At 29.8% G+C, this 15,120-nt stretch overlaps 1 protein-coding gene across 1 annotated transcript in view; it reads right to left on the reverse strand.

Annotated features, from left to right (window-relative positions):
• LOC111636940 overlaps nt 1-15,120 on the reverse strand; it is an 83,246-nt gene that overhangs the window by 13,211 nt on the left and 54,915 nt on the right. The window contains exon 2 of the mRNA XM_023382330.1: nt 5,589-5,928. Within this exon, the coding sequence (XP_023238098.1) occupies nt 5,589-5,928 (340 nt within the window). The remainder of the gene's footprint in view (nt 1-5,588; nt 5,929-15,120) is intronic.

Below are 15,120 nucleotides of genomic sequence, written 5' to 3' on the forward strand. Positions count from 1 at the left end.
AGTGTATTCATTAATTTTCATTTTCATGTAGTAAAGGCTCTATGCCTTCATAAAGGACGTACTTTTCCTTTGTTTAAGGGTATTTGGGCAGTTTATTCTCTGTTATATTCTCAAGTAAACAATACATACAAGTACAGTACAGTATTTTCTGAGGAAACACTCGTACTTATTTTTTTTTAACCCCATTCCCGATAACCCGGCATTTTCACAAACTCGGCCACCCTTCGGTCCACATTAGGCCGAGTTTTCGAGGTTCTACTGTATTTCAATATTAGTTGGAGAACTAAATTCTTCAAACAATTTTCTTAGGAGGACCTTCTTGTTTGTTTTTGTTGTAGAGAGATTATATCCTAAAACACAAAACAAGTATTCAAACTAAAAAAAAAAAAAAAACGATTTATAACCAAATTCTGTTTCTTCCTTCTCATTTGTAACAAAAACAAAATCATTACTTACTTTTAATGATCAGAAAACTCATCACAAATTGGATAAGAGTATGTAAAAAATTCAAATTTATGGGGTTCTGGAAGAAAAGAATTGGCCTGCTTCAAGCCAATTCTTTTCTTCCAGAACCCTCTAAATTAATTACAAAAATATTAATTTAATTAAAATTGTTAAATTTAGCAAGAGGGAGGCACAATTATAACTATTATTATTAATTAAATTCCAAATATTGTGATTGTGTAACCAAAATTATTACAAACAAAAGAATTTTAAACTACTTTCATGATCATATGGACTAATGAATCCAGCATCATCATTTGTTTAATAATATTAAATTCAGACTTGGTTTTTACTGTGTCAAAACTTAGTTTATTTAGAGTCAAAACACAAAAATCTTTTCCAATTAATAAAAGTAATTTCAAAGTAAACTGTAAAACTTTGTCTGTAATTTAATTGAAAATGAATATAATTAGAGATGAAATAATTTTTATTAAATAAAAAAATTTTCTTTTTACGAGTTATGATTCTCATGAACATTATCTAATGGCATTTATTTATATATGTGAAATATATATAGGGAGATTATTATACAATATATAATGTGACATTTATACATATACACTGTAATTAATTGTCTTTGTATGGATAAACAAACTTACTATTTGAAATAGATAATTTAAAAATATATTAAGTCTATTGTACAAAACATAAATAAATAATGTAATTTTCATTTGATACAATTTATCATGTGTTTACTTAAAATATTTTACAGTTTCAGGTAGATTTTAATTTTACTAATGAAATACATCAAATTAAATAAAATATTTAAATTTGTAACCCAGTTATAAAATGATCTTGGCTTACTTTAATTTGATTAGGAATTTCATTTCCATTTAATCCACTTAAACAAAAATTTCTTTAATCCTCAAGTGATTCCATAAATTATATATGTAATCCCATACAATTCATTTATAAGTCCTGTTTAATCAAATGGTTTATAAATATAATTATTTTAATAATTGTTCATATTAAAATGTTTTTGCTATTGAAACAACTCTTGACTTCTTTAGTTAGCAATAGAATAAACATCAAAAGTCAGGCTTTAGATCAGTGTTTCTCAACCTCTAACGAATCGTCGCCCCCTTCAAAGTAGTATCGCCCCCTTCAATAAAACCGTTACCTATTATCGCCCCCTTCAATAAAACCGTTACCTATTATCACCCCCTTCACTTCAAAATTCCGATGCCAAGCACTAAGACTAACGCCAAATTCGTACTGCATTGAATAGACTAGTGACTAGTATAATGTTATTTGTTTAATTATTGTATGATATAAGGAATAAAATATCTAATTATTCTTAATATAATGTTTTACTATATCACCCAGAAAATTGTTTTTTGCCCCCAAAATATAAATTGTTACTAATCGCCCCCTCAACATGGAAAAACGCCCACATGGGGGTGATATCGCCCCCCCATGTGCTTTGTGCCCCCATGTGAAACACTGCTTTAGATAATACTTCTATGCATCCACTCAATTTCTTCCTGTATTTCAATTTTAATTATTTAAATTATTTTTTGAGATTTCTAAATTAAAACTGCATTTTTTAAATTTTAATCTATAAATCATAAATTTTAATTTAAATATTCTACTATTCTGTACACGATAAATATTCATAGTTAAAATTCATCTATTTTTACCTTTTGCAGAAAGAATAATTCATTCAAACACCTTCAAAGTTGTTAAATATTTATGAATGAGATGGAATAACAGAAAAGGTGAATATAAAGAAAAGACCAATTTACTATCATTATCATCAAACCTGTTTCATAGAGCTAACATGTTTTTACTACAATATAGTGATGGACAGCACGCTAATCATTTATTAGCGTGCTGTCCATCACTATATTGTAAAAGTTTTTTGCAATGTTTTTACTACATTTCACCAAGTTTCACCTACCAATATAATATCCAAAGCCATGTTTCTCAAAAGATAAAATTAACAATTCAAAAACATTATCAAAAAAACTCAAAGAAAATAGTAATATGCTATAGAAATCAACTAATTAATGTGATATATAAATTCAGAATAAAATACATATGCACAAAATGTACGTATCCACCACTATTGTTATTTTCTAAATTGATCTTATCATTCCAATTCTTTAACAATATAAACATGTTTATATGATTGTTAATAAAAGTGTAAGATTGAAAGAATGTATCATACAGCAACACACAACGAAGATAGATACACAGGCTTTATTAATTCAGGCATTTCAGACAATATAGTCCTCATCAGTCCTCTTTATTTTACATGTTTATATGACAATATTCTTTGAGGAGTATTCCTGTATATATCATTATTCATTTGCTTTCAATATGTTTCATAGTCAATTTGACAGATGAACAATTCTTAAATTTTAATTGCATTTGCCCAATTTGAATTCTGATAATTTTTAGCCATAGTTTTATTTTTAATGTAAACATCTTTCGCAAACTGCTATGGTATATAACAGAATATGATGTTTTAAGATTGTAAGAAATTACATATAATTTGAAAAACAATATTGAGTGTTTTCTTCTAGAAGAATTTTTATTGTTAAAGTTTCAAAAATCTGTAACTTTTCTAATAATTCTTCCAAAAAGAATATAAGTTGATGCATGGCAGAAATCACATTATAAGATATTGAAAAAATAGATTTGATGTAAAATGTTTTTTGGATAGATCCAACAACATACGTGTGCATTTTTGGTTAAAAAGAGGCATATTTTTCTTCTAATAATCATCAATGGTAGCCCTAGGATTATGAGGCCCAAGATAGAATTTATTTTTGAGGCCCATTAAAACAGCAATGGAGATATAGGGTAGATTGTTTCAGTTTACAACAATATGAACATTCTTAATACAGAAACAAACAGTAAAACAAAATAAAATACAATAGTTTTACTACAAATTGGAAAATTCAATAGGTGTACAGAAATGTATAGAAAACTGACTCCTGCTTAAGTGGGAGTCAGAAAACTGACTCACACTTAATGTGCAGCAATATCTCTTTCAACAAACAAGATCAAAAGTGATGTCCCTTTTGACACAATGTTGATTAGAGGTAGTTCTTGATCAATTTTAACTTTAAAAAATGATTGTTCTGTAGGTGCAACAGATATTTGTACAAGCGTATTTTCAATAATTACTAATCTGATGATTTAACTACTAAAATATACTACCAAATTTGTGAAGCCCCAGAAACCATGAGATCCAATGTATTACATTTTTTTTTTTGTCTTTATGTAGAACTACCTCTGCCCTTCTTTTGTACATCTCTGATTTAATGATATTTTTTTAATTGATTTTCTTTTCTACCATTTTTAATACCATTTTTATAAACTTATTAATTTTAAGAATACTTTGTTAATTCTAATAACACTTATAGAAACACTGAAATATGTGAACTTTGAATACGAATACACTTGACATTTAGCTTCATACAACTACAAATTACTGTATCACTATAACACTTATGTGCAGTGGCATTACAGGAGTGGAATCTCGGACTTGGAACTCATCCGGCTTCCACTCCTGTAACGCCACTGCACGTAAGTGTTATAGTGATACAGTAAATGTCGGCATGAAGTGCAAACATATTATACAAATTTCTGAAATTTAATGTTAGAATGTATTACCGTGTTTCCCTGAAAATAAGACAGTGTCTTATATTAATTTTTGCTCTGAAAAATGCGCTAGGTCTTATTTTCAGGGGGAGGTCTTATTTTTTCCAGGAAGAAGAATTCACATTTATTATTGAACAAAAAAATTCCCAAGTTGAACTTAGACAAGAGTGACGTATATCCGGTGTGTCAAACTGTCGCCTTTTTATAGCGTCAACATCGGACTCGCTGACCAATTAGTGCTTACTGAACCGTAGCACTATGCAAATGTCNTATATCTATAAAGTATTGCTTTCAGTATGACATTCTTATAAATAAATAAATTATATACAAAGTGAATAAATGAAATCTCAATTTTCTTCTTTAACATATACAATATAAAAGAAAGGCTTCCCTATGACCAATAAAAATTATTATTGTTACTTTTTCACAATACAAACTTGTTAAACCAATAAAATTCTTATAAATATCATATAGACTGAGTCCACAGAAAAGAGCAATTTGTTTTCTGTTATGAGCATCAATCTTATTTTCTTTGTATGTGTTTATATTTTGGTATACAGATGATAACTGAGAACACAGAGATGATAATGTTTATATAACAAAAAGCATTAAGATTGTGTCAGTATTCGATATTCTTTCAAATAATTTCATTGCTTCCTCTCACTAATTAGCAATCCCTGAGAGAATATACAGTCATCATTAGCAAGACATCTCTTATTTATGAGGTATTAATTTACCCTCTTAAGTTAGAGATAAGGAATTATTAAGGCTTATCACTTCTGCACTATAAGATTTGTTGGAGAAGATGGAATTTTTTTTCTTTTTCTATAAATAAATCCATTCTTTTAGAACCAGATCAAATGAAATTCCAATAATATAAGAAAGAAAAAGATATTTACCCATTTAAATGTTTTTAAGAAATATTTTCAAATAGTTTTAATTGTTGTGGACGATATAATTCTTCTCCAAATCTCAGCCCTAACTTTTATTTAGATTTTTCAAAAAACAGCGTATGTTTCATAATGACAATGGACTTTTTGTCATTGGTTTTGTTATTATTGGTGTTGTTTGTTTTTTTGTTGTTGTTGTTGTTTTTGAGTATTTTCATTGAATGTGAGATTATATTTTATTTCATTTCATTTCAATTTTTTAAATTATAATGCTCTGTTTGGAATTCTAATGTTTTTTTTTTGTTCCATTTTCTGTTAGCATTTATAAATTGCTCAATTTCTAATTACTAAACCTGACAAAGGATCAAAAACTTTAGTTTAATAAAGATTTGTGCTGCTTTACAAGGTTGTATGTGATGAATTTCATAATATGCTCTTTTACAAATGCTCCAGAAAGCATACGCATACAAATAAAATTTGTAAATTAAATAGTGATCAAGAAATATATGTTTACTATTTCTTCTAACATTAATTTTCATTGAAATATTTTTAACATATTATTAAAGTTCTAAAAAAAATATGAAAGGATATTTCCACTCTACTATGTCTATACAGAGTTTCCTAATTGGATTTTTTAACGTTAAACAGAATAAAGCCCTGAGAGGTCTTTCTACTACTTTAGGTCCTTTTCTAGCAGGTTTCTTCTTTTCTTTTTCTTGTTGATTTGTGGTTGCTTCAGGAGGACTCGCTCCCGCAGTCGGGGGTGGTTTTTCTGTACCTGCAACTGTAGTTTCTGTTTCCTGTACCGAAAGCTGACCTGGACCTGATGGAATTGTGGATGAAGGAGAAGATGGATGTAGGGAATTTGGTTCCTTCTCTGTTGGAATTTTATCTGCTTGGCAATTCTGAACATTGTGATCATCTGTTTAAAAATAAAAACAAAGTGCAAAACCAACTAAAAAACTGAACTATAGATGTACAGTAAGACTTTTCTGGATTTTCCAGGAAACTTCTGGAATTTTTGGCAAAAATTTTTAAATTCTCCAACTTTTATTCTCCTGCCTCCTATATTTACTTGGCAAAACAATTAACTTTTGAAGTATACATTAAAGTGGACTAAATAACATATGATAGCATATTTTGACATTGCTGAGAGTGAAAAAATGTATTCTCTTCATCAATTCATATCTTTTCCATAGAAAACTATAGTTTACCATTAAATATTAATTAAATTAATGAATTAAATTTCTAAATTAAACTAAAATTTGTAAAAATTTATAGTCAGTACGAAAACCATAATTTTTAGATCAAAATCTAAAAGATATAAACAAAGTGTTTAGTTATTAACTAAAAAATCATTTTCAGTTTACTTTTTTTGGGGTAAAATGAGGTGGAGTAAAAGCAGGAGAATGGTAAAATATTAATCATTTTTAGTGTCCTTCATTCTAGCAGCACAAATCTGACAACCCAATTTGTAATTCATTACATAATTTAATGAAGTAACACAATTCATAAAAATGAACTGCATATTTTAAAATCATTTCAATGAATAAAATTTATTAAGCTGAAGAATCTAAATACCATCAATTAGACACAATATCATGCATTAATTCTTATTGTTAGTGATAGTTATCTTATCAGTAGATCAGAATTCCATATATTTTTCAAGATGTAATGATTCTGACAGATAAAATGAATAAAATTCTTTATTTAGTGTAACAATGATTTATTAAAGGATGCAAAGTTTAACATGATTTAATAAAACATATTAAAATGTATATCTATAAAGTATTGCTTTCAGTATGACATTCTTATAAATAAATAAATTATATACAAAGTGAATAAATGAAATCTCAATTTTCTTCTTTAACATATACAATATAAAAGAAAGGCTTCCCTATGACCAATAAAAATTATTATTGTTACTTTTTCACAATACAAACTTGTTAAACAAATAAAATTCTTATAAATATCATATAGACTGAGTCCACAGAAAAGAGCAATTTGTTTTCTGTTATGAGCATCAATCTTATTTTCTTTGTATGTGTTTATATTTTGGTATACAGATGATAACTGAGAACACAGAGATGATAATGTTTATATAACAAAAAGCATTAAGATTGTGTCAGTNAAAGTTAGAGAAAATTTAGCGAAAAGTTAGTAATCATATATTATGGATTTAAAAAAAAATGTTATAGGAGAAACCATTACAATAAACCGGTACCATAAACTATTTTGTTAGAATAAAAAAATGGGCATTAACCTTGGTGTCAACAAATCTTCCTTAAATCGTAAAAAAATATAGGCGATAAAATTAAATTAATTCGTATAAAAATCATTTTCCAGTCACCGAACCCGGAGTGCTGGCACAAAGCCAGAGTAAATATAATGGCCACCCGGATAGCCAACTTAATACTCTTCTTATTCAAATTTAATTTCGAGTCTATTATAATCGCGTAAATAAATATTTTAGAGATTACTTAATCTCCAGAACAAGAAACTAGACACCCAAGAGAGACATATTCAAGTCGGCAATATAATTATAACAAAAAAACTCCTAATGCGAGACGATCCAACAGGAAATTACGTAACTAGATGGTAACGGATATGAGAAAATTCGAATGGGTTATACTACGAGGCAGCGTTGCCACTAGATCGCTGCAATATCCTGTTCGAGAGTAGCAAATTTGCCCCCAATTCTTGCCACGATTCGCCTCCGAAAAAATCCACAGAAATCTTATCCATCCGTAAGCCAGTAATCCCTTGTGCGAAAAGGGCAATAGCCTGGAGAATCCCCATCAACAGGGGACCCCAAACTAATCTTTTATAAGAAAATATTTCCCTAAAAAATTCCCTTAAAGAAAAATGTCTGAAGTCAACACTATACGTGGGACCCCCTAATTCAAATCTGCCTGGGCCCCATAAAGCTATAACGCGCTAGTGTGTTACGCACGCCTCTGAAAGTAAACAAAGCCGGGCTTAAGTACTCTTTCTGGTTTAATTGCGCTTAGAATGCTATTCTTATGCAAATCCTGAAATCTAACGAGTTATTCCATCATGTGCAGTACTTAATTGAAAAGATTTTTTTAAATTTTATAGTGTTTCCTCCAATTTAATTTAAAGAATGGTTTAAAATATATCTGCAAAACACTCGCACTTTTTCCAAAAGGAGCCAGATTTTTCGACATATGGCAACTTTTGAAAAAAGTTTGTACAGTAGACCCCCTATAACACTGTACATAATTCCGTGTTATATGAATTCCACGTTGTACGAGTCACTTAGATTTTACATATACGTGAGCCGTTCACAGCCCGGTACACGTATTTGTAAAATCTAAGTGACTCGTACAACATGGAATTCATATAACACGAAATTATCTACAGTGTTATAGGGGGTCTACTGCAGTTTCACACAAGAAACTAAAAATTTCCGCTAGAATTCATTATTGAATGTACTATTCTACACAAATATATGAGGTATCTTTTTTATTATTATTATTGTTTTATCTGTTTAAACATTAAAAACATGAATATTAATGAAGGGTAAAGATTGAAATTCTGAATTTACTGTACATCTTAGAATTATCTTACAAATGGAAAAATAACTTGCCTGAAAGTCATTTGTTCCATAAATTATTAACTAAATCTTCGACTGTATTAGATCTTACTTGTACATTTTTTGTAGTATAATAAATTTGCGTTTATAAAATTGAAAATTCAATAATTCAGAAGAGTTTAAACATGAACATTTGATTTAAGAATATAAAATCCTTATCGAAATTCCATTTAATAAATTAAAAAATAATTATATTTCAAGAAATTAATTTTTTATCATGAAACAAACCACAATAAACAAATTTCGCTTGAAGATACCATATATTAATATACAGTAGACCCCTATAACACTGTTGATAATTCCGTGTTATATGAATTCCATGTTGTACGAGTCACTTAGATTTTACAAATGCGTGTGCCGGGCTGTGAACGGCTCACGTATTTGTAAAATCTAACTGACTCGTTCAACATGAAATTCATATAACACAGAATTATCTGTAGTGTTATAGGGGGTCTACTGCATTTATTTTTCATAAATAATTTTTTTTAATTTTAAATGTTCATATTTTTACACAATTTTTATCTTAATAGATGCGGGTCCACCAATCACAAATTAAAAATTACTTGTTATATTTATAAATAATACAGTTAATTTTTAAAATTATAAACTAATGAGTATTATGTATACTTATTATGTGAAGTGCATCATCTTTCAAAGCATAAAATGCAGAAAAATTACAAAAAAATCTAGCAACGAGAGTTACGTAACTTTCCCGGTTGTTGAGAGTTTTTACTTAAGAAAAAACTTTTATATTATTAAGAAAAAATAAAATTGTCTGTGGCGCCATCTGTTATCATATTTTTTATAAAAACATTTTATATTTTTAATTACTATAAAATAGCAAAAAAAAACCACTTAATTTTGAGGGTAGGGGTGAATTTTCTAAAAGAGTGTGAATTTTAATAACGAATAAAATCGCCATAAGTTCTACCCCTCTCGAGATACATGACCCCCTAACTCCCCATCCTTTCGACCTTTCACCACCAAAATTTAATAACATCAATACCCCTCATATACAAGCCACCAAACCAAATTTCGTTTCATAATCTTAAGATATATCTCAAGATCCCCATCCTGAGATATTAATTAAGCGAAATAGACGCCAACACACACACATTCACATGTTTTGACTTTTTTTGGATTCAGGACTCAAAACATGGAGATTTGCAAAGAACTCTTCGGGTCAAATTTGACACGATTCCCATACATAACAGCCGGGAAAGTAAAAACTTAAATACGAGTACAACGTAGGTAATAAAAGAAATTTTAATTTGGACTTTGTTAATGTTAACTTTAGAACTGAACTGTCCATATCATGGGCCCATGAAAAATCTGGGGTTCTCGGCCGGAAACTAATACAGTTCGAGAACCCCAGAATTTTTCATGATTTCCTTGATTAAATTTAAAAGGACATGTTAAAACAATTAAAAATGTATACCTTATATAATATGTATTAACTCATTGCTTGTCTCCTACTAATTTGAAATTTCTGGCTAACGGTAATGGTAGCGATTGCACGTTATCAGGCATTATATGTTGAGGCATAAAACACAAGCGGTCTTTTTAGGCTTATTTATTCGAAGATGATGATGATAATAATAATAATAATAGAATTCTGATTGAAATGAGCGAATTTTTATAACGCATGTTTGGGGACGTATTAATTTTGATATCATTAAACCATTGATCACATTATCTGTGGTGCAATAAGCGAAGTCTACTGTATTAAATATCAGCTTAAAATTTCTTACAAATATTGTGTTTCATCCATGCATTATTGCAATGACATTAACAGTATGTTGCTAGTATGACTTAGCGAAAACCATGCTCGTTAAATCGACCATCGAGTTATCCACTTTATGGTCCACTTGATTTTAACTTTCAAGTGGGTCGTTCAAAGTATTAACTAGATAGCTGTAGAATTAAGAATTCTTTGGCTTTAAAACAAAAGTAAGTGCAAATTTGGGAAAAAATAAAAATTATTTTACTTGTTTGGTTTATTTGTTTTCGGCAATGCGTCACGTGGGCGATTTTCCGATGTGATGCCTTCTGAGAAAACTTTTATGAGAAACTGGGCCTTATTTAGGTATTACAAACGTAAAGAAAACCCGGAAAACTCAACGTGACCAGCACGTTGGCGAGGAGCGAACTGGCAACCGACTAGCAGTCAGTGTTCAGTGGTTTCAATAGCGCGTTATCCTGTGGACAAAAAAGGGCAATTGCCTGGGAGCCCGCAGCAACAGGGAGCCCCAAAACAATCTTTTAAAAGAAAATGTTTTCCTCCAAAAATTCCCCCGAAGAAAAACTTCTGAAGTCAACACTATACATGGGGGCCCCTAATTCAAATTCGCCTGGACGCCCATGAAGCCATAATGCTCCATTGATAGTTTTGATCCACTCGACCACCGGTGGGCTCAATTTTACTTGTTCGTTAATTAGAAAAGAAAATCTCGGGCTAGACATTCACCAATTATCCAAACAGTAAGACATTTCTTGCTTTTTTATAAACTCTTTCCGCCTTGTGGGCACTAAAAGGGTCTCTTTTAAGCAAACCCATCACGGGTAATATAAAAATGTAATCAATACGAACTGAAAGTAGACTTATAAGCATTAACTGATTATGTAAAGTCGTAAGCATTCTATTTTATTGAATTATATTCATTCAGATAAGATTTTAATGAATAGATTTGAATATTTTTATCATCTTCAATCATTAATAATTGTATATTTTCGTTCTATTTATCAAATTATTTGTTCTTGGCATTCAATAAATGAACATATTTCTAAATTTCTTACGCAAGGTACCATTGGGCAATGCTATAAAGGCTTCGGTCAAGCTCTTCGGTTCAACAACTTCTGTAAGAGATTACAATTTGTACAGACGTATTTTATCCATACAAACGTTGTACAGATAGAAAAATCAAAAATAAATATTCAAGAAACTATTGTAACTGAAAAGCAAACAAGCGAACTTACTTAAAAATGATCCGAATTTAGAGTACGCAATGAAAACATAGTTAGTATATCATGAGAATTTTTAGAAAATTCAGAATATTATGAGAACCTTTTCTTAGATGGCCACATGGCCATCTAAGAAAAGGTAAGAATCGAATCCGGGAGAGCAACTCCAGGAATCTTTCGGGGGCGGTCTAATCTTGATAAATGGGCGTAACGTCTCTAACCACCCTGCCTCATTACGGGCTTGGCCGAAATTGTGGGCAAGTAAAAAAGCCCTGTTAATGTTCACGTGGCAGAAAAAATCTTTTAATCGATTACAGGTCTTACCTGTTTAATTAAATTTTTCATTTGTTTAATTTGAAGCTAAGTAATAATAAATTATTTAATTTAATATTATAAATACAATCTAGTTAGGGAAGTACCTCAAAAATTAAAATAACTTATTCTGTTAATTTATCTACACACTAGTTTATATTCTTATTTTTCTGGGATTAGATAAATGACATTGTTATTGGGTTGTATGAAAGTTAGCAATAACATGACCAATAAAAGGGTTTCAATTAATAATAATAATAATAACAAATACACTTTTATTGGTCATGTTTTTCGAAACTGGAGGTGAAGAATGGTGAGGTGTCAACTACCACACTACATACATCACTACAGTGCATTTACACACGTACAAAATTCTACAGTTGGTTATGTTTATGGTATTTCCCTTATTAAAATCTTAAGTTGCTTTGTGACGTCCTCAAATCTTGCAAGTTGAATAAAAGTGTTTTAAAAAAGAAGCAAAGTATTTTTGTTTTTTTTAGATTATCAAAAATTTAACACAAAAATACAGAAAAAAAAACATACAACAACTTATCACGAGTGAGTTGAGAACAGTAAGAATATTTTAAATGATGTAACACCATTGTTATAACATAAAATTCAAGGTTTCCACATCTAACATTTCACATTAATTAGAATAGAATTATTGTAATATTCGAAGAGAAATTTTTATTATAATTAGGAAATTTTTTTATTAAACTGTGTGAATTATTTTAAAATTTTTGAATAAAAACGATTTATTTATAAAAATATGCTGCATAATTACATTTTTCAATTCTCTGCAATTATATTTTTCAAAATTCTCTCTCAACTTCTGCCAATTAAAAATTGTTATTTTATTTATATTTATCACCACAATGCTAGATTGCAATTTTTTTAAATCACATTTTTAATTTATTTAATTTGAAACATATGTCCTCCACCTCAAATCTCTGTATTATACGTAAGTTATTAAAAATACTTTAAATGTATTCTCGTGTAATTTCAGGCTTACGAAATGTTATTTACTATTCAAAAATTATAAATTTGAAATAAAATTATAATGAAAAAATATAACAAGGAGTTGCGTAACTTTCCCGGCTTTTATGAGATTTTATTTTAAAAATATCATTTGTACTGTATTATTAATCAAAATAAATGACTGAAATTGTATGTGGCTCCATCTGTTATGAGATTTTGTTATAAAAACGTTATATTTTTTTAATTATTATAAAATAGAAAAAAGCTTAATTTTGACGGTAGATATGAGTTTTATAAAAATTGTAAATGTTAACGACGATTTTACTCGTTATTAGGTCCGATCCTACCGGAGACACACAAGACCCCCATTATCTCTCCACCCCTCGACCTTTAACCACCAAACATTAATAGCATCAATGCCCCCTAATACACAAACCTCCCAGCAAAATTTCAGAAATTTTCGACAAAAGGTACAGGAGTTATTAAGCTTCAAACAAGGTGAATAAAATCGTGCTCCCACACTAACACACGCCACACCTTCCCTCTGTTATATATAACAGAGCCGGGAAAGTAAAAACTAATCCTTAGCACCGGTTTAGCACAGAAAAAAATAAATATATTCATTAAAAAGTCGCAGTGTAACAAAGAGAAATCGAAATAAAACTAAAAATGGCATTGCCTTTATTTAAACTTACCACGCATAACGTCCAGTGTCTTCTTCTTAAGTTCACACACAGTACAAGCTAACAAGCGCCATTAATTGGCGATCTATGGCATATTACATCAACATGGAATTACCGTGCACGTTTGGTTCGTCGACAGTCGAAACTGCATGCTTTCTCGAAAATTCCGTCGAAACGAACAGCTGCAAACTAAAGGAAGTGCTCACTAGCCTTGAGGTAACTTTCCAGGAAGCCTTTAATATTCCTCATGTTAAATATCAACTAGATAGAATGCGTTACATGATACTGCGATCGAGTTACGTCCGCAATCATTTTTAAAAAATTATAGACAAAAAAAAAATAACTGCTAACTGGAAAATAAAGTACAGTAAAACCTGCGTAAACCGGAATCACACGGTACCGAATGTTTTTTGGCAGGTTTCCGTTTTGAACAGGCTTCTTTAACATAGAAAAATCGCACCGTTCTGAAGAATTTTAGCACGTTTCCGTTTTAATCGAGTTCCGTTCTGGACAGGTTTTACTGTATGTAGTTAAAAAGTAAAAAAAAAAAAGTAATACCATAATTTCTAAACCTAGAATTCTTGAATAGAAAATGTCATTGAAATGCGATAAAACCTGTCCAAAACGGAACCCGTATAAAGCGTAAATCTGACTAAACGGGAAAAATGGAGCAAATACAAGGCACTATGCGATTCCGGTTTACGCAGATTTTACTTCATAAGTTATGGTAATTTCACCAAACAGATAAAAAAAAAAGTTTATGTCGAGAAATTAAATGATGAATTTTGTTAATTATTCTAATTTGATTTTAATAATTAATATAAAAGAACAGAAGCAATCAATTAATTGATACTGTGCTACTAAATTATTCCAACTGACTGACTAGCCGAGCTTTTATATGTTTAATTCAAAGAAATGCATTTTTCTATAACAAAATAATAATCTAAAATTTATATTTATTAAACTACCGAATATATAAAGCAAAACCTGTATAAAACAAAATCTCACGCAACCGAATATTCTTGCCGGTTCCGTTTAAACAGGTTCTTCAACATAAAAAAAATTGCCCCGTTTCGAAGGTTCCGTTTTAGACAGGTTTCGCCGTATACGAGGAAAGCTTATTTAGATAATTTCGCAGTTATTTGCTTGATAATGGACAAATACAGTAAAACCTGTGTAAAACGGAACCTGAATAAAGCGGAACCTGCTTAAAAGGAAAGAAAAACTATTCGTTTCTAATGTTATAAAAAAAAACGGACACCCGCTAAACCGATAAAAGACAATTTATAGCCAGTATATTTTAAGAAGTTCAATACGTAAATCCATTATATTAATTACACTAGCGTTACAGAAGGCGTTACTATGTATAACACTATCACGCCGATTTAGGGACAATGTAGAAGTGGTGAATAACTATAAAACAAGAATGCTTATTTTGCCTGTGAGGTTACTTTCCAGGCAACCACTACACAATCTGCATACTAAGTATACAGCAAGGGTAATGATGCGTTACGTTTGTGTCATTAACTCCGATACGATCGGCTCTAAATCTTGTTTTTAGTTT

The sequence above is a fragment of the Centruroides sculpturatus genome, unplaced genomic scaffold (assembly GCF_000671375.1).
Source record: "Centruroides sculpturatus isolate CEXI.00-Female unplaced genomic scaffold, Cexi_2.0 scaffold60, whole genome shotgun sequence".
Taxonomy (NCBI): Eukaryota; Metazoa; Arthropoda; class Arachnida; order Scorpiones; family Buthidae; genus Centruroides; species Centruroides sculpturatus.